Genomic DNA, 14,589 nt, shown 5'->3' with positions numbered 1-14,589 from the left:
ATGCACCAGAGGCCATGGAAGACGTGCCAGGAGGTAGGGCTGATGCTCCAGGAGGTAGGACTGCAGGAAATGGTAAGAAAAATCACAATAAGATTATTTTGTATAGATATTACAGCATAACAGTTTTAATTTTCACTGCAAAAAACTATTATAATCACGATGATGCGACATTTGTTGTGGTCTGTACCAAATGAACATGCTCTCTTACATCTGGGGAACAAAATTTGTAGGCCAGGTATCTCTGCAGCACTGAGCTACATCATTTTAATGCTGTTTTGTCATTGCACTTGGTCATATTGCAATTTCACAAGTATTTTGAATAAGTCGACCATACCAGTAGCTATGGCGGATGTGCCGAAAACCGCTGGGGATGTGCCCACACTCAGGGTGGATGTGCCAGACGCCATGCCAGATGTGGTGATTGCCAGGGTGGAGACGGTGGACACCAGACTGGATGAGGGACCCAGAGTGAGTGATGCTGCAACCTGAGGGACCTCCAGGTCAGCCACTGTGGGGTCGTCTGGGATGTCAGCGAAGCCCTCATCTGTTTCCACATCATCCTCATGCTGCTCGATTAACTCAGCAGTCTCCTCTGAGTCAGGGTGCATATCCTGCAGTGCCTGACCAGTCTGCCGGAACAGATACTGTAGCCCTATGAGCTCTCCTAAAGTAATTGATGTAAAGTGGATAATTTACAGTGTTAATAAAGGATTTTATAACTGTGTTGAATACCACTGTGTTCACAAATGCTTACCAGTGTAACGTGAGGGTGGACAGAACTCTGGTGCCACCTTCTTGCCAAACAGCTTCTCATAGTGCTTGTTCACGCAGTGAAGCAGGTCACCCGAGTAGCTGCGTAAAGGTGACGGTGCGGTAGACAGAGCAGCACTACCACGGTCCTGGTTCCACCTATGGAGTCCCTCCAGCAGGTGTGCCTGAAAATTCAGGCTGTTGGCACTGGTCCCTAGAAGGACATTGTAAAATATTAAATTATTAAATATTCTTGGATTATACAGCACATGAACCAACATGTCTGAAAGACACAAACCTGGTATGAAGCGGTTCAGGTGGAGATGAAAGGACTCCAAAGATGTTGAGCCTCTAGCACATCTGAAAGTTGGTAGCCGCAAACCTCCCTTTGTGAGCTTCCCTGTTTTGGTGTACAGAGCAACACCTGGCAGGTCCTGGATGCACTTGATGTGCTTTTTCTGGACATGCCAGATGTGCTGCATTCTCTCCCTGTCAAACAGGGGAACTCCAAGGGAGTCGTTCCCACTGCTACCCATCAGCCCCTACAGCAGCTCCTCCAGCAGCTTAGTTGTGGTCTCTTCACCACGGGTCCTCCTCCGGCAGTGGAGAGCCAGCTCCTCCCTGGACAGATGTCTACTGATGTCACCATCAGTGCGACAAGGCAGGCCCCGTGACTGAAGCTGCTGTTTTTTTGCTTCACGCAACAGAGCTAAATCAGCAGCATCCCACTCAAACACGCATGCTGATAGGCGCGACATGAAAACTGGGTACAGCTGATGGGCATCTGTTGTGCATCCCAGGGCAAGTCGGCGCATGAAGTGCCAGATATCCAGCCATACTGTCAGGTCTGGCCACCCACTGAATCTTGCCTTTAACTTGGTCTCTGCCGCCTCAGCACAGCAGCCACAGTCCACATACAGGATGACAGGGGGATCCACACCTGCGTGCTGGTATCGCTGGACCAGATCCGCTGCCATCAGGTCCAGGCCAGCTCCCTCCTGAGCAGTCAGAACACTTATGAGTATCTGACCATACTCATTTCCCACTGAGGTGAGCCAGAGTGCTGTGCCCTTGGCAGTTCCGGCAAGCTTCTTGGTTATCTGAAGCACACAAAATGTATAGGGTCTCAGTATTAGAAATACTGAAAAACAGGCATGTATGTGATATTAGTAACTAAATATGTAGCCTATTTTTGAAGCAAAGAAGATTGTTTAACCTTTTTAGTGGAATCCATCTTTATTATGTTGTCATACATCAGGCTGGAGGACATCAAGTTATTCTGGCCTTGATGTCCTCCAGCCTTGTCAGGATGTCCTGGCAGTAAACAGAGAGGAGCCACCTACAGCTCGGCACCACAGCAGGCTCTGGAGGCTCAGGGAACACTATGGGCAACAGTCCGGGCTGCTGGAGGAAGTCCACACACTGTGGTGTACCGTGCCACACGTTGAAGCCATTCCTCTGTGTGGTTCTCTCGAAGTTGCTTCAAAACCCGCGTGGGGCTGTTACCAAGGCCTCTCTCCCGCAGAAGTCGGATCACCCGTATGTCACAAGCAAACCTTGGTCACAGACAGATGTATCACTAAAAATGTTTTACATAATTCTATTTGACAAGGCAAGAGAGACAGGAGATGTTACTCACTTTTGTGTGAGGATGACCCGAAATTCCAACCTGTGTGCCAAGTCCAGTTGTTTCAGGACAGTCTGACTCCAAGACACATGGTTGGCTCTACATTTGGTGCAGGTTAGAGTCTCTGTCACCATGTTGTAGATCCTGTCCACGTGCAGGACCCGACGTGCCCTCTTGTGCAGTCCCGCTCCTGTAAGTTGGTGGCGTCCACAGGCAGGGTTGGGACAGACCACCTTCACCTTCCACAATTTGTAGGGCATCCAGACAAAAAGTGGGTGGGCGAAAAAGCGGTCTGGAGCAGGAGCCTGGTGGTACAGATGGCTTGGCTGTGGTGGATAGTACCAGAGCTTCAAGTTGCTTTGAAGCTCTAGTTTTCCCCTGGGCCCCATCTTCAAAACATATTTCTCAACCCATTTGTGGTCTTCAGGTGGCAAACCCTCTGACCACAAACGGGGTAGCTGAGGTGATGTCTCTGTCCTGGGTTGCGAAGCCTTATTGATAAAAAAAAAACCCACATGCACACGAGGTTTTGCAGTTTGTACTAATTGTTTTGAGAAATGCATTAACTGTTGCAAACTGCAAATGTAAATAGTGATGTGAGAAATGCACCAAAGCGACTGAGAAAAACTGTAACAAACAAACACCTTCTCACACACACACTTGACTTCCATACCAAATTCAAGCCTCCAATTCTGTCCTACGAAGTCTAACTGCAACTAGCAAAGGGTTAAACTGAGAAAAACTGCTTTAAAGTTTTTTAACGTTTTTTAACTGGCCAGCCAAATGTGTTATAGGTAGGTCAGTGATATGATACTTATTTCTACATGTATTGATGATGTCATTTTTATACTCAAAAATCATGAAGAGTTATTTGACCTTTGACCCCAAAGATGTAGTTACTGCACTCTGGTTTTCCTGTAAAATCTTCTAATAGTAATGTTGTTGTCTTCTTCCAGCTTTTATATTTTGTTTTCAGTGAATAAACATTAAAAGTGTTTAACAACTCTATTCGAAGATTTGTGTATTTTAGACTAAATATTATGAAGTAATGTTATATTTTAGACTTAATATTATTTCTTCCCCCTTTTTATTTAATCAATATCTAGAAAATAATTTCCCCTTCTGATAAACTTATAATTTTTATTATTCTTGTCTTCACTATTCAACACAATGAAAAAATACAAGGTTACACTGTGTCACAGTCAAAGCAGACCGTCTGCTTTGGTTTTGAGTTGGATTTTGTAGTTACTGCAATTTTTATATCATTATTTCTCTGAGTTAAAGCAAAATTGAAATCTAAAACGTTTTCACAAGATTTGTTCACAAGTTTGTGTGTTTCAAAAAAAAGTTTTATAAAAAAAAGATAAAGAGCTATTTTTTGGTGATTATCACAGAATATTTACAAATGACATTAGACATCCAAAGGTTTTTCACAGATCCAGTGTCTTAAGGCAGAACAGCCATCATCATGCCAACGGTTCAGCCCTCCAGACCAAGACGTGTGGACACAATCCTCCTTCCACGTACGTGCGTTGGGCTGGCCTGGACCCCAAAACCTGTTCAAAAACAGACAAATCTGAAATTATTGCAGCAGATGATGCAGAAAATAGCATTAAAGAAATAAAAGTCTTACCCTGAGCTGTTCAGAACTGAACCATCTACCCATCTCCATGTTCCCTCTTCTTCTCTGTAAGTCAGACCGATCCAGAATCTCTCGTTGAAGGAATTAATGAATACCTGCAGTGTAAAGAAAAAAAGTTACAATGTGGGTTCTTATGGTTTATCTGCCGTTATTGGCCTATCACAGACATATTGTATGAAAACCTTTAATATAATGGAGTTAATAATGTTTGGAATGACATAGGAATCATGTCATAAAGCTAATTCTTTTATTTTTAATTATTTATTTAAATGGTCAGCATTTGACTGCTACTTGACATATAGTACTGATGTTTATTTACCTTTTAATTCATTTTTTTTCTTTTTCCCCTCAGTTTTCGTTTGTAGAATTGGTTGACAGTGTAATACATTGTATGCATAATGTATACTAATGTTAAATATGTTTTAATAATTGTATTTGTTTATGAAAGCAGCCTTTTGAGTACCTTTGCATTTTTATTCAAAAATTCACTGTATCATCTGCCAAAATTGTCTCAAAAATCCCACATCTCATATATTATAATTATTATTATTATAATGTTCATAAATGTTATTTACCTTTTGTTTAAATTGTATATTTTTAATGTATATATATATTATTTTTATTGAAACTCATCTCTCTATCTGTAATTGGAAATGTTCCTGTTGTGGGATTAATAAAGGAAAATCTTAATTTATCTAATATCAGTGGGGCTTTAGTTCTTACTACAGTATTAACTCAAAGGATAAATAAGAATATCAGAGAACAAAATCTTTAACTTCTTTTCTTTTACCTGCTCTTCTTCGTTGGTTACAATGACTAGATCTGCCCCTCTGTCTCTGCAGTCCTGTCTGCTGTCCTCCCAGCTCTTCTTTCCAGAAGAAATGTAATAAAATCTGTTGCTGAATGACCTGCAGCCGTCTTTACAGAAGTGATCTGCAAGCAATTCAGGAAGTAAACGTGTTAAAACGCCCACTGCAAACACACACAAACAGCTTCAGTCAGATGCATACAAGTCAAAGTCTAAACTCACTGAATTCAGCCAAAGTTTGGTTTCTGTTTTCAGCCCAGCTCCTGCTGAGGGTCTGCAGTTTAAATCTGCCTGCAAGGGAGAATAAACTGTTCTCATCCATAACCAGTGTTCATTTAACTGCTCAGGACATTAAAAACAATTGTTGACATATTGTACAGGACATTGACAGTTTTTTTCAGTCACATTGGTGCATTTCTCACATCACTATTAACATTTGCACAACAGTTAATACATTTCTCAAAAAAAATTAGTACAAACTGCAAAACCTAGTTGATAACCTGCAGAAGCGTGTCACTTGCTCTAAATGGATCATAGCTCATTCCTCAAAAGTATTCATGTCAATGAAAGTGTCAGTGACATCAAGATGAAAAGTCCGGACACCATGTTTATGAACCAGATAGTCAAATGTCTCTGTCATGTTTTCATTATGACACTTTACTCTGGAAATGTTTTCAATGCAAAAAAGTCAGATCTTGGTGATGCTACCTGAAAATGCTCCAGACAGACTATATACTATTTACAGCCATTTGAAAACTACAGTAAAGTTACACATTACTGTATTTAGTGAGGTAACTGAGTACAACACACTGAATATGTTTCACATTTTTACTGCATGTGCTCTTTTCAATTCTCATTTGTTTACAGCATTGTGCAAAAGGAGAAAAACACCTTATTTACAACAAACATAAAGTCCCTTTGTGAGCTGTAACAGTGTCACAGTGTTGTAGAAATGGTCCTCACTATGTCCTACTGGTTCATATATGTTGTAAAGTGTTTATGGTTTATGGATTCAGCTCTGAGTGATTGTAGAGAAGTGGCTTATTATTGGTTCAACTAATGCTTCACACAGCCTTCTGATCAGTGAAAGCTGAGCTTCACCTGAGAGAAATTGTTCAATTCAGGAGACATTTTCAGTAAAAAATAAAGATTTTAAAAAATCTATAAAATTAGCTTGACAGGTTTTGACAACTAGTTCAACATTTTTGTATGTAATGACTCAATCAATGAAATGAGGACTATTATTTTTTATATGGAATGACTTCAGCATTCACAAGTATAGTTAATTTTGACTGACATGACATAAGATATGATAATGTTATAAAACAGCAGAGAGTTGTATGAAAGCACTTGATGCATGTCCAAAAGCATTTATAATTTGTTGGAAGGAATTATCAATAGAATTATTATCATTAATTAAATAGGAGAAACTGTTACTATGATGAGCACAAATGACTAAATGTTGTGGAGGTTGAACTAACTGTTGTGCAAATGTTAATATTGATGTGAGAAATGCACCAAAGTGACTGAGAAAAACTGAAAACTGAAAACAAGAAATGTAATAAAAACTGTTGTTGAATGACTTGCAGCCGTCTTTACAGAAGTGATCTGCAAGTAATTCAGGAAGTAAACGTGTTAAAACGCCCACTGCAAACACACACAAACAGCTTCAGTCAGATGTATACAAGTCAAAGTCTAAACTCACTGAATTCAGCCAAAGTTTGGCTTCTGTTTTCAGCCCAGCTCCTGCTGAGGGTCTGCAGTTTAAATCTGCCTGCAAGGGAGAATAAACTGTTCTCATCCATAATCAGTGTTCATTTAATTGCTCACAACATTAAAAACAAATGTTGGCATAATGCTGGTGACTAGAGTGCAAATATTGTGATCTTAGAGAAAATAAATATTCATTTCTTACAGTGGAGTCCAGTGCCTATGATGCCGGCCAGGAGGAGAACACACAGCAGCACCAGGCACACAGCAACAACCCTGAAAAAAGTCCTGCCTGGGTGGAAAATGTAACATTTTAATAGTAACTAGAACATTTCCAGTTGTGTCATGTGTGTGTTTGTGTGTGTGTGTGTGTGTATCTGTCTGTGTCTGGTTCTGTCTGTGAGAGATGGATGAAAGGATCAAAGGCTTTGGGGTCGTCCAATCAGAGCAGAGCAATCAAAGGAAATTAACTGCTGCTGTAGAATGTGACAGCAGCCAGAGGTCAACAGACTGGAATTTCTGGACTCGAACAGAAAGCATTTTTGGCAAAAACCATAATACCTATCATTGATCCAACTTCACTTTGAGCGTCCTGAGTTCTTCCTGAACAGCTACATTATGTTTTTTGTGAAGAAAAATGAAGAAATAGCTTTGTAAGAGTGATCTAAAAAAACTATTAAATATGCTTTTCTAGAGAAATCTTCCTCCTCCTGTTGTTGCGTGTTGGTGGCGCATCTGTGCGTCCTACGTCCAAACTATAACTCTGACAGCTTTACCACACTAATGTGAGTGAGAAGACAAATTTTCATCGGTTTCTATGTATAAATTATTTCTGTAGAGTGGTATCTGCGGCCTCAAACAGTTTCCAAATGTATTTTTTGACAATTTTTTCTCTCCCTCTGCACTCTAGTGATGATGTCATCCACTCTAGCCTCTCTATAGGGTATAAGAAATAGAAATAAGTGTGTGTGAGTTACTCACCTGGCTGCTGCTGCACTGAACTCTGTGTTGCAGCTTTGTGACCCTCGTAGCTGTCTGTGCTTTCATAAATATCCACTATCCTCTCCTCCACCTCATCGCTCCTTCCAGCTGTATTTAACACTAATTCTTCCATTTTCTGTTGATCACCAAGATCGTTCTCATAAATGGTCTCAGACATCTCTATTTGTCAGCCTCTTGTTTCTACACACTTTGAGTTCTGTCCAGTATCACACTTCCTCATATGCTGAGCATAGTTTCTTCTCACTTTCTCTGTGGTAGACTTTCTTCTTTACCCATCCTGTGATTGGCTCAGCACCCAGCTGACAGGATGTTTCATCAGCTTCTGTGTGGCACTAGAGCAAAGTGAAAAGTATTTATAACATGAGATTCAACTGATGGTCACCTAACCACCACATATCTGAATAAATGAATGAGAGTATTTAGGTTGCTGTTTGTCGTAAATGCTACACAGTGGTGGAATGAAACTAAGTACATTTACTCAAGTACTGTTCTTAAGTACAATTTTAAGGTACATGTACTTTTCTTCAGTATTTACATTTTATGTAACTCTATAATTCCATTCTGCTGATAAATGCGTCAATAATAATAATCCAGGAATATATTTGTCATATATAAAACAATCTGAGTGGATCAATTCTGCATAACGATTAATTTTACTTTTGATACTTTAAGTACATTTTGATGCTGATATTTTTGTACTTTTACTTCATTAAGTTTTGAATGCATGGCTTTTACTGTAATGGAGTAATTCCACAGTGTGGTATAAGTACTTTTATTGAAGTAAAGGATCTGAATACTTTCACCACTGGTGCTACATGATGCTCTGTTGTGGCTATGAAGTAAAAATAGATATAAACCTGACAGGTGAGATGATGAACCCTGCACCAGTTTAGCTACTTTATAGCACCACTTACTGGATATTTATGGGACTACAAGATGATTTAATCAGGTTTTTTCATGAATAGCAATTTCTATTTTGTATTAAACAGAACAATCATACAACATAGGATGCATAGTACAATCAGTTACAACCACAAAACAGCCACCCCCAACACAAAAATAAGAGGCTGAGAGTGGCTAAGCTAAAAGAAAATAATGAAAGAGATCCATAAAAATACAACAGTAAAAACAAAATATATTCAGTCACTTTGCCCAGTTGTGTAAAGGGGGTTCTCCAGGATTCTTCCTTGGAGCAGGTGAGGCAGGGCTAGAAACACGAGTGCTTTGAGTCTTGAGTAAAAGAATATATGTTAGAGTTGTCATCTGTCAATGTTATACATTTAAATGTGTGTTAATTTAATTTACCTGGGACACTCTCCTTGCCACACTCAAGTTAGGTTTTGATGCATCAGCATAAGAGCCGCCAAACCTTGACTTGGTAAACTGAAAAAGATTCAGCACAGTCATTATGAATACTCCTGTGTGGGTTACTCTGGGTATGAATGTATAATGTAAACATGTAGAGAGGATCATCATTTCATAACTGTAGGATAAATCATGCAGTATTTTCCATTTACTATTGAACTAAATGTCCATGCTCCCAGTGATCTTGACATGGCTGGACGAGACCCTACACATGGACCCCGTCCAGTCGTCCCCTGCACTGCTGCTGGTGATGCTTGTGGAGCTGGCTGGGTTGTTGCAGACTGCTTAAGGCAATGAGGAAAAGATGTTATCCAGGATGTACAGTTGATACAGTCAAACAGAACATTATGGCATTAGTTCAGTGTGGGCTCTTCAAAAGCTTTGCTCCTTCTTTATCTGTTACTTACCTTCTCAGAGTGGAATCCGCACATGCACTTGCGCGAGGAAGGAAGCAAGAAAGTCTGGCCACGGGACTGCATTGGGCATTTCTCAATCTGTTATTGCAAATTTAACAAAAAATTACAGAGCGAGTAATTTATTTAATTACCTATCTTGATACGTGATAGGGCCTGACTCAAATTCATTGTATTTTCTCAGATGTACAGAGCATTTTTACCCTCAGATACGGCTCATGACACTTCTTCTGCCACGTAGATGGTTTGTTGCCATCACTTGCAGGCCAGACAAGATGAGCCAATGACATCTCGGCTTAGCTTGGCTCGGCTCCGTCCAACATTTCTCCGTCGTGATTGGTCAAATGTTGCAGCATCCAACATTTCTCCGTCGTGATTGGTCAAATGTTGGAGCTGGGCGAAGGTGATTGGTGGGAGAATGTTGGAGCCGCGGACATGATTGGCCGTCATCCTCCAACATTGTGAAATGTTGGAGCATGGTTCTCTGCCGGAAAACGGTGGACTGCCCCCTCTGGGTGGAGAGAGAGGTACTGCCTCAAGCGAAGGAGTTCAAGTATCTCGGGGTCTTGTACCGGACCGTCGTGGTGAAGAAGGAGCTGAGCCGGAAGGCAAAGCTCTCGATTTACCGCTCCATCTACGTTCCAACCCTCACCTATGGTCATGAACTTTGGGTAGTGACCGAAAGAGCAAGATCGCGGATACAAGCGGCTGAAATGAGCTTCCTCCGTAGGGTGGCTGGGCTCAGCCTTAGAGATAGGGAGAGGAGCTCAGACTTCTGCAGGGAGCTCGGAGTAGAGCCGCTGCTCCTTCTCCTCTAAAGGAGTCAGCTGAGGTGGTTTGGGCATCTGGTAAGGATGCCTCCCGGGCGCCTCCCGTTAGAGGTTTTCCGGGCACGTCCAACTGGTAGGAGGCCCCGGGGAAGACCCAGAACACGGTGGAGGGATTATATCTCTCTCCTGGCCTGGGAACGCCTCGGGGTCCCCCAGGAGGAGCTGGACGTTGTGGCTGGGGAGAGGGACGTCTGGAATGCCCTGCTTAGCCTGCTGCCCCCGCGACCCGGTCCGGATAAGCGGACGAGAATGGATGTTAGCGCTTGATGAATTAGACAGCCTGATGGCAGATGATCCAGGTTTTTCAAGATGGACTCGAACATCTTGACAGTGCGTCTCTCCACTGTGCCTGATGCTGCCTCCCCAGCAGACCGCAGCATAAAAAACCCACTTGTCACTACAGACTGATAGAACATGTGCAGCATCTTACCACAGAAGAACTTCAAATCATAAATAATGCTTCCTGCTTATTGTTAGCTCTTTTCAACCAAAGCAGTTTAAGTTCCACATGTTTTGACCTTTACAGAGATCACAGTTTTAGGCTGATATTGACTGATATCCATCATTTTCGTTTTGATCAGAATGGTTCTTTCCCGTAAATGTGGACCCCTTTAAAAAGGTGTAATTCAAAATGAAACTTTTTGAACAGTTTTTGTATATGTAGTATAGTTGACATTGTTACCAGGTTATGTCTTGTGTGGTTAGTCAGAAAATCACAAAAAATATCTAAAATCACACATAAAAGAAAAAGAAGACCAAATAAATTGTTGTTCAGACCTGAGTGTGGATACCTGATGAGACATGTCAGGTCAGGCCAGATTTGCACTAATATTTAAAAATGCAGCGTCCCTAGATACAGAAACTTGCTACCTTGAGTGCAGCACTCAAGTGTGGACCATTCAGAAAAGTGACAAAGCTGCATCAGAAATTGGAATTGATCAAAAGGATATGTGCAATATGTGGTGTTAAAAATATAAAGTAAATATATAAGAACAATCTGAATAAATTTGTGAATAATTAAATGTATAAATAAATACAAGAAGAACAAAATAAATACAAATATATGGCACCCATACTTGTGTGGTGCTGGTTTTCTGTGTGGTCAGTACCACAGACTGTGTAAATAAGGTCAGTACATGATGCTCTGTGAGCATATTCATCAAAACTACCTTGAACGTTCGTCTGCATGACACTGCTGTTGCCATGGTAACCCATCAGTCTACCTGCTGTTGTGCTGCTGCAGACGTCCTTTCATCATCGTCACCGTCGTCTCTAACACAGCTCGCTCATGCACGTTCACACACATCAGGGCCGTGATGTCTTTTAGCCCAGGGGGGTTCAATTATTTCTGTTTGGTTTTATATTTGTACTTTGTTTAGACATTTGCATCTGTGGCCACTTGTGCAAAGGGCTGATATTTGAATATTCTCTCTCTCTCTCTCTCTCTCTCTGTCTGTCTGTCTCTCTCTCTCCCACTCACACAGCAATTTTGCATCTGTTTTTGTAATTTTCATAACTTGTCCTCTTTTGACACTGAAGCTCTCAGAAGCTAAATCTTGGAAAACAGAAAACCAAACAATGAGCCAAAGCATTAACTAAAGCAGAATAACTGAATGTTGACAGTGGAGGCAGAATAGCAATAAGCTGGATGTCTAATATATCATGTATTTAATCACTTTATTCTACTTGTGTCATTACAAACTTTGCCAAAAATGACTGTTTGAATAAACCAGAGCCTGTAAAAAAAACCCCATTAAATCCTCCTTTTCACAGCTCAACTGGAAGGCCATGAACTGCAAGCTGTTTACACAGATCAGAGAGGAGAGGACAATACAGGCTGCAAAAACGGCAACAAAAATAGTTCAAAATGTACAGCATGTGGACCCCAACACACAAAATTTCTAAAATAAAATATTGTACATTCACATAAATCATTTTCATGATTTATAGCATTATAACAGTGTTTTACTGCACAAAAGATATTTTTGAGTTCTCCCCACTTCTAATCATGATTGTGCTGTTTTTGTAGTGGTAAATGACTTTATATTATTTCAGTATATGTCAGTAAAAAACAAACAAAAACAAAACAGGTCACAGTGAATAAACACCATGAAATAAATACCATAAATGTGTCCTGTGCAGCACCAAAAGCATCAACACTACACCTCGAACCACTCGTATTTCTTTCCAAAGTACAGTTTGTGTGACTTTATAAGCTTTATTTGATGTAAACACAGACTGAGTCACATAACCATGAGGACAAAACCTTTGTTTGTTTTTTTACACCTAAGCTGACATGCTTATTTTGTGCAACACACACTCAAACAGACACGGTGACGGACGGATAGAGAGAGTTCTAGTGCATTTAATGGGGATTCGATTTTGAGCATAGGTCAACAATTTGAGAACAGAAACAGGATGTAGTTAGTTATGTCATGCCCAGATGTATGTGTATGTGTGTCTCTTATTTCTATTTGATAGTTTCTTATTTTCACAAACAGCTCCCCCTTTCTGCCTCTTTCTGCACTCATACCAGCCTGGTCTCCTAAAAAAATTATGCTCCCATACAAGGGGTTCTCACATTGAATTTATTAAGCTAAAAAAAGAACATTTAAATTGTTTTTAAAATATCTCAAATCTGTTTTTCAAAAATCTTAAAAATGCTTAAACATACAAAGATGGCTTTGGTAATTATTTCAATCTTTTTTTCTGATGTTGTATTGTTATATCTCAAATAAATAGGCAACATCTGAATCAAAAATCAGATCAAATCAAGACAAATTTGTCTAAACTAACTCTAGGTAACTGAAATCACTTCAGTTTTTTTCCTTCAGTTATGGTTATTGTAAATCAGTCTTATACTTCAGATTAAGTGACATTAGAGAGTCTTAAATCTAACTTGCCTTAAGTTCCCCAATATAAAAATGTGATGCACGGAAGTTCAGTGATGTCTGAATCACACAGTTTAGTTCTTAAACCCTGTTCTCCTGGGTTAAAGTCCACCTGCCCTGAGTGGGCTTTCTGTGTTTATACTCCACCTTGCTGTCATTCATAATGATTACAGCCACTAGAGGGCGGGCGAGGACAGTCTCAAATGAAAATATGGGTTGTTCTTTGCTGCCTATATCAGCTATTCTCAACCTTGGGGTCGGGACCCCAATTGGGGTTGCAAGATGATTTCTGGGGGTCGCCAAATCATTTTGGAAGTCAGCTCTGTCTCCACTGTGTTAAAGTGTTCATGTGTTAATGTGTTTTAGTCTTTTTGGTCACTTAATGTCTTTTTTTTGGTCATTTTGTGTCTTTTATTGATCATTTTGTGGTCAATTTGTGTCTTTTTTGGTCATTTGGGTTTTTTTGATCATTTTGTGGTCAATTTGTGACTTTTTTGGTCATTTTATTTCTTTTTTTTTGTAATTTTGTGTCTTTTTTTAGTCATTTTGTGTCTTTTTTTGGTAATTTTGTTTCTTTTTTGGGTCATTTTGTGTCTTTTTTTGGTCATTTTGTGTCTTTTCTGGTCATTTTGTGTCTTTTTTGATCATTTTGTGGTCAATTTGTGTCTTTTTTGGTCATTTGGGTTTTTTTGATCATTTTGTGGTCAATTTGTGACTTTTTTGGTCATTTTATTTCTTTTTTTTTTGTAATTTTGTGTCTTTTTCTGGTAATTTTGTTTCTTTTTTGGGTCATTTTATGTATTTTTTTGGTCATTTTGTTTCTTTTTTGGGTGATCTGAACTGTGCGTGTGAGATTCTGTTAAGTGAGCGGGGGTCGCGGACAACATGCATGTTAAATTGGGGGTCGCGACTCAAAAAGGTTGAGAAGTACTGGCCTATACAAGCGATCTGGGTTGTTTTTGATGAGAAACATGTCTGAACGGAGCCAATGCCACCGCCAACAGTCCTGACAACAGCAACACTGGGGACAAAGCTAACATTGCACACACACATGCAAAACTTTTTCGTTGTTTGTTGCCAACAAAGAACTTCCCTGGTCGTTATACGTATATCTTTACATAGTAAACAGTTATTTATTGCTATATTAATGTTCTGAATGCCTGGGTACAACAATTTAATTTCCTTTAACCCTTTATCAGGCAAAGAACTATATTTGGTAACTTCAGGTAATATTTCGAGAAAAAAGTTGCAAATTTACTAGATTAAAGTGGCAAATCTACAAGAAAAAAAGTTGCGGATTTAAGAGATTTAAAGTGGCAAATCTGTGCGAAAAAAGTTGCAGATTTGTGAGAAAAAAGTGTGAAAAAAGCGACTTTTTTCTCCCAGATTCACCACTTTAAATCTCATAAATCTATGAATTTTTTTCTTGTAGATTTGCCACTTTAATCTCGTAAACTTTTTTCTCAAAATATTATTTTCGTATGTTCTTTTTACACATTCTGGCAGTATGTAATATCCTCCAATATTCTCTAGGGTTGAAATTTGGAATTT

At 39.8% G+C, this 14,589-nt stretch overlaps 1 protein-coding gene and 1 long non-coding RNA gene across 2 annotated transcripts; both read right to left on the bottom strand.

Moving 5' to 3' along the window:
- Positions 1-3,770: 3,770 nt before the first annotated feature.
- Positions 3,771-5,212, bottom strand: LOC131972832 (hepatic lectin-like). The gene is made up of 4 exons (XM_059334612.1): positions 5,206-5,212; positions 4,810-4,991; positions 4,011-4,114; positions 3,771-3,933 (listed from the first exon to the last, which is right to left on the bottom strand). The coding sequence occupies exons 1-4, from the start codon at positions 5,210-5,212 to the stop codon at positions 3,789-3,791; spliced, it is 438 nt and encodes a 145-aa protein (XP_059190595.1). The 3' UTR covers positions 3,771-3,788.
- Positions 5,213-6,378: 1,166 nt separating this feature from the next.
- Positions 6,379-6,831, bottom strand: LOC131976058 (uncharacterized). Its single transcript, XR_009395016.1, has 3 exons — positions 6,743-6,831; positions 6,533-6,601; positions 6,379-6,435 (listed from the first exon to the last, which is right to left on the bottom strand). It is a non-coding gene; the product is annotated as an uncharacterized LOC131976058 (long non-coding RNA).
- Positions 6,832-14,589: the final 7,758 nt, after the last annotated feature.

The sequence above is a fragment of the Centropristis striata genome, chromosome 1 (assembly GCF_030273125.1).
Source record: "Centropristis striata isolate RG_2023a ecotype Rhode Island chromosome 1, C.striata_1.0, whole genome shotgun sequence".
Lineage (NCBI taxonomy): Eukaryota > Metazoa > Chordata > Actinopteri > Perciformes > Serranidae > Centropristis > Centropristis striata.
This window is presented reverse-complemented; position numbering and strand designations above follow the sequence as displayed.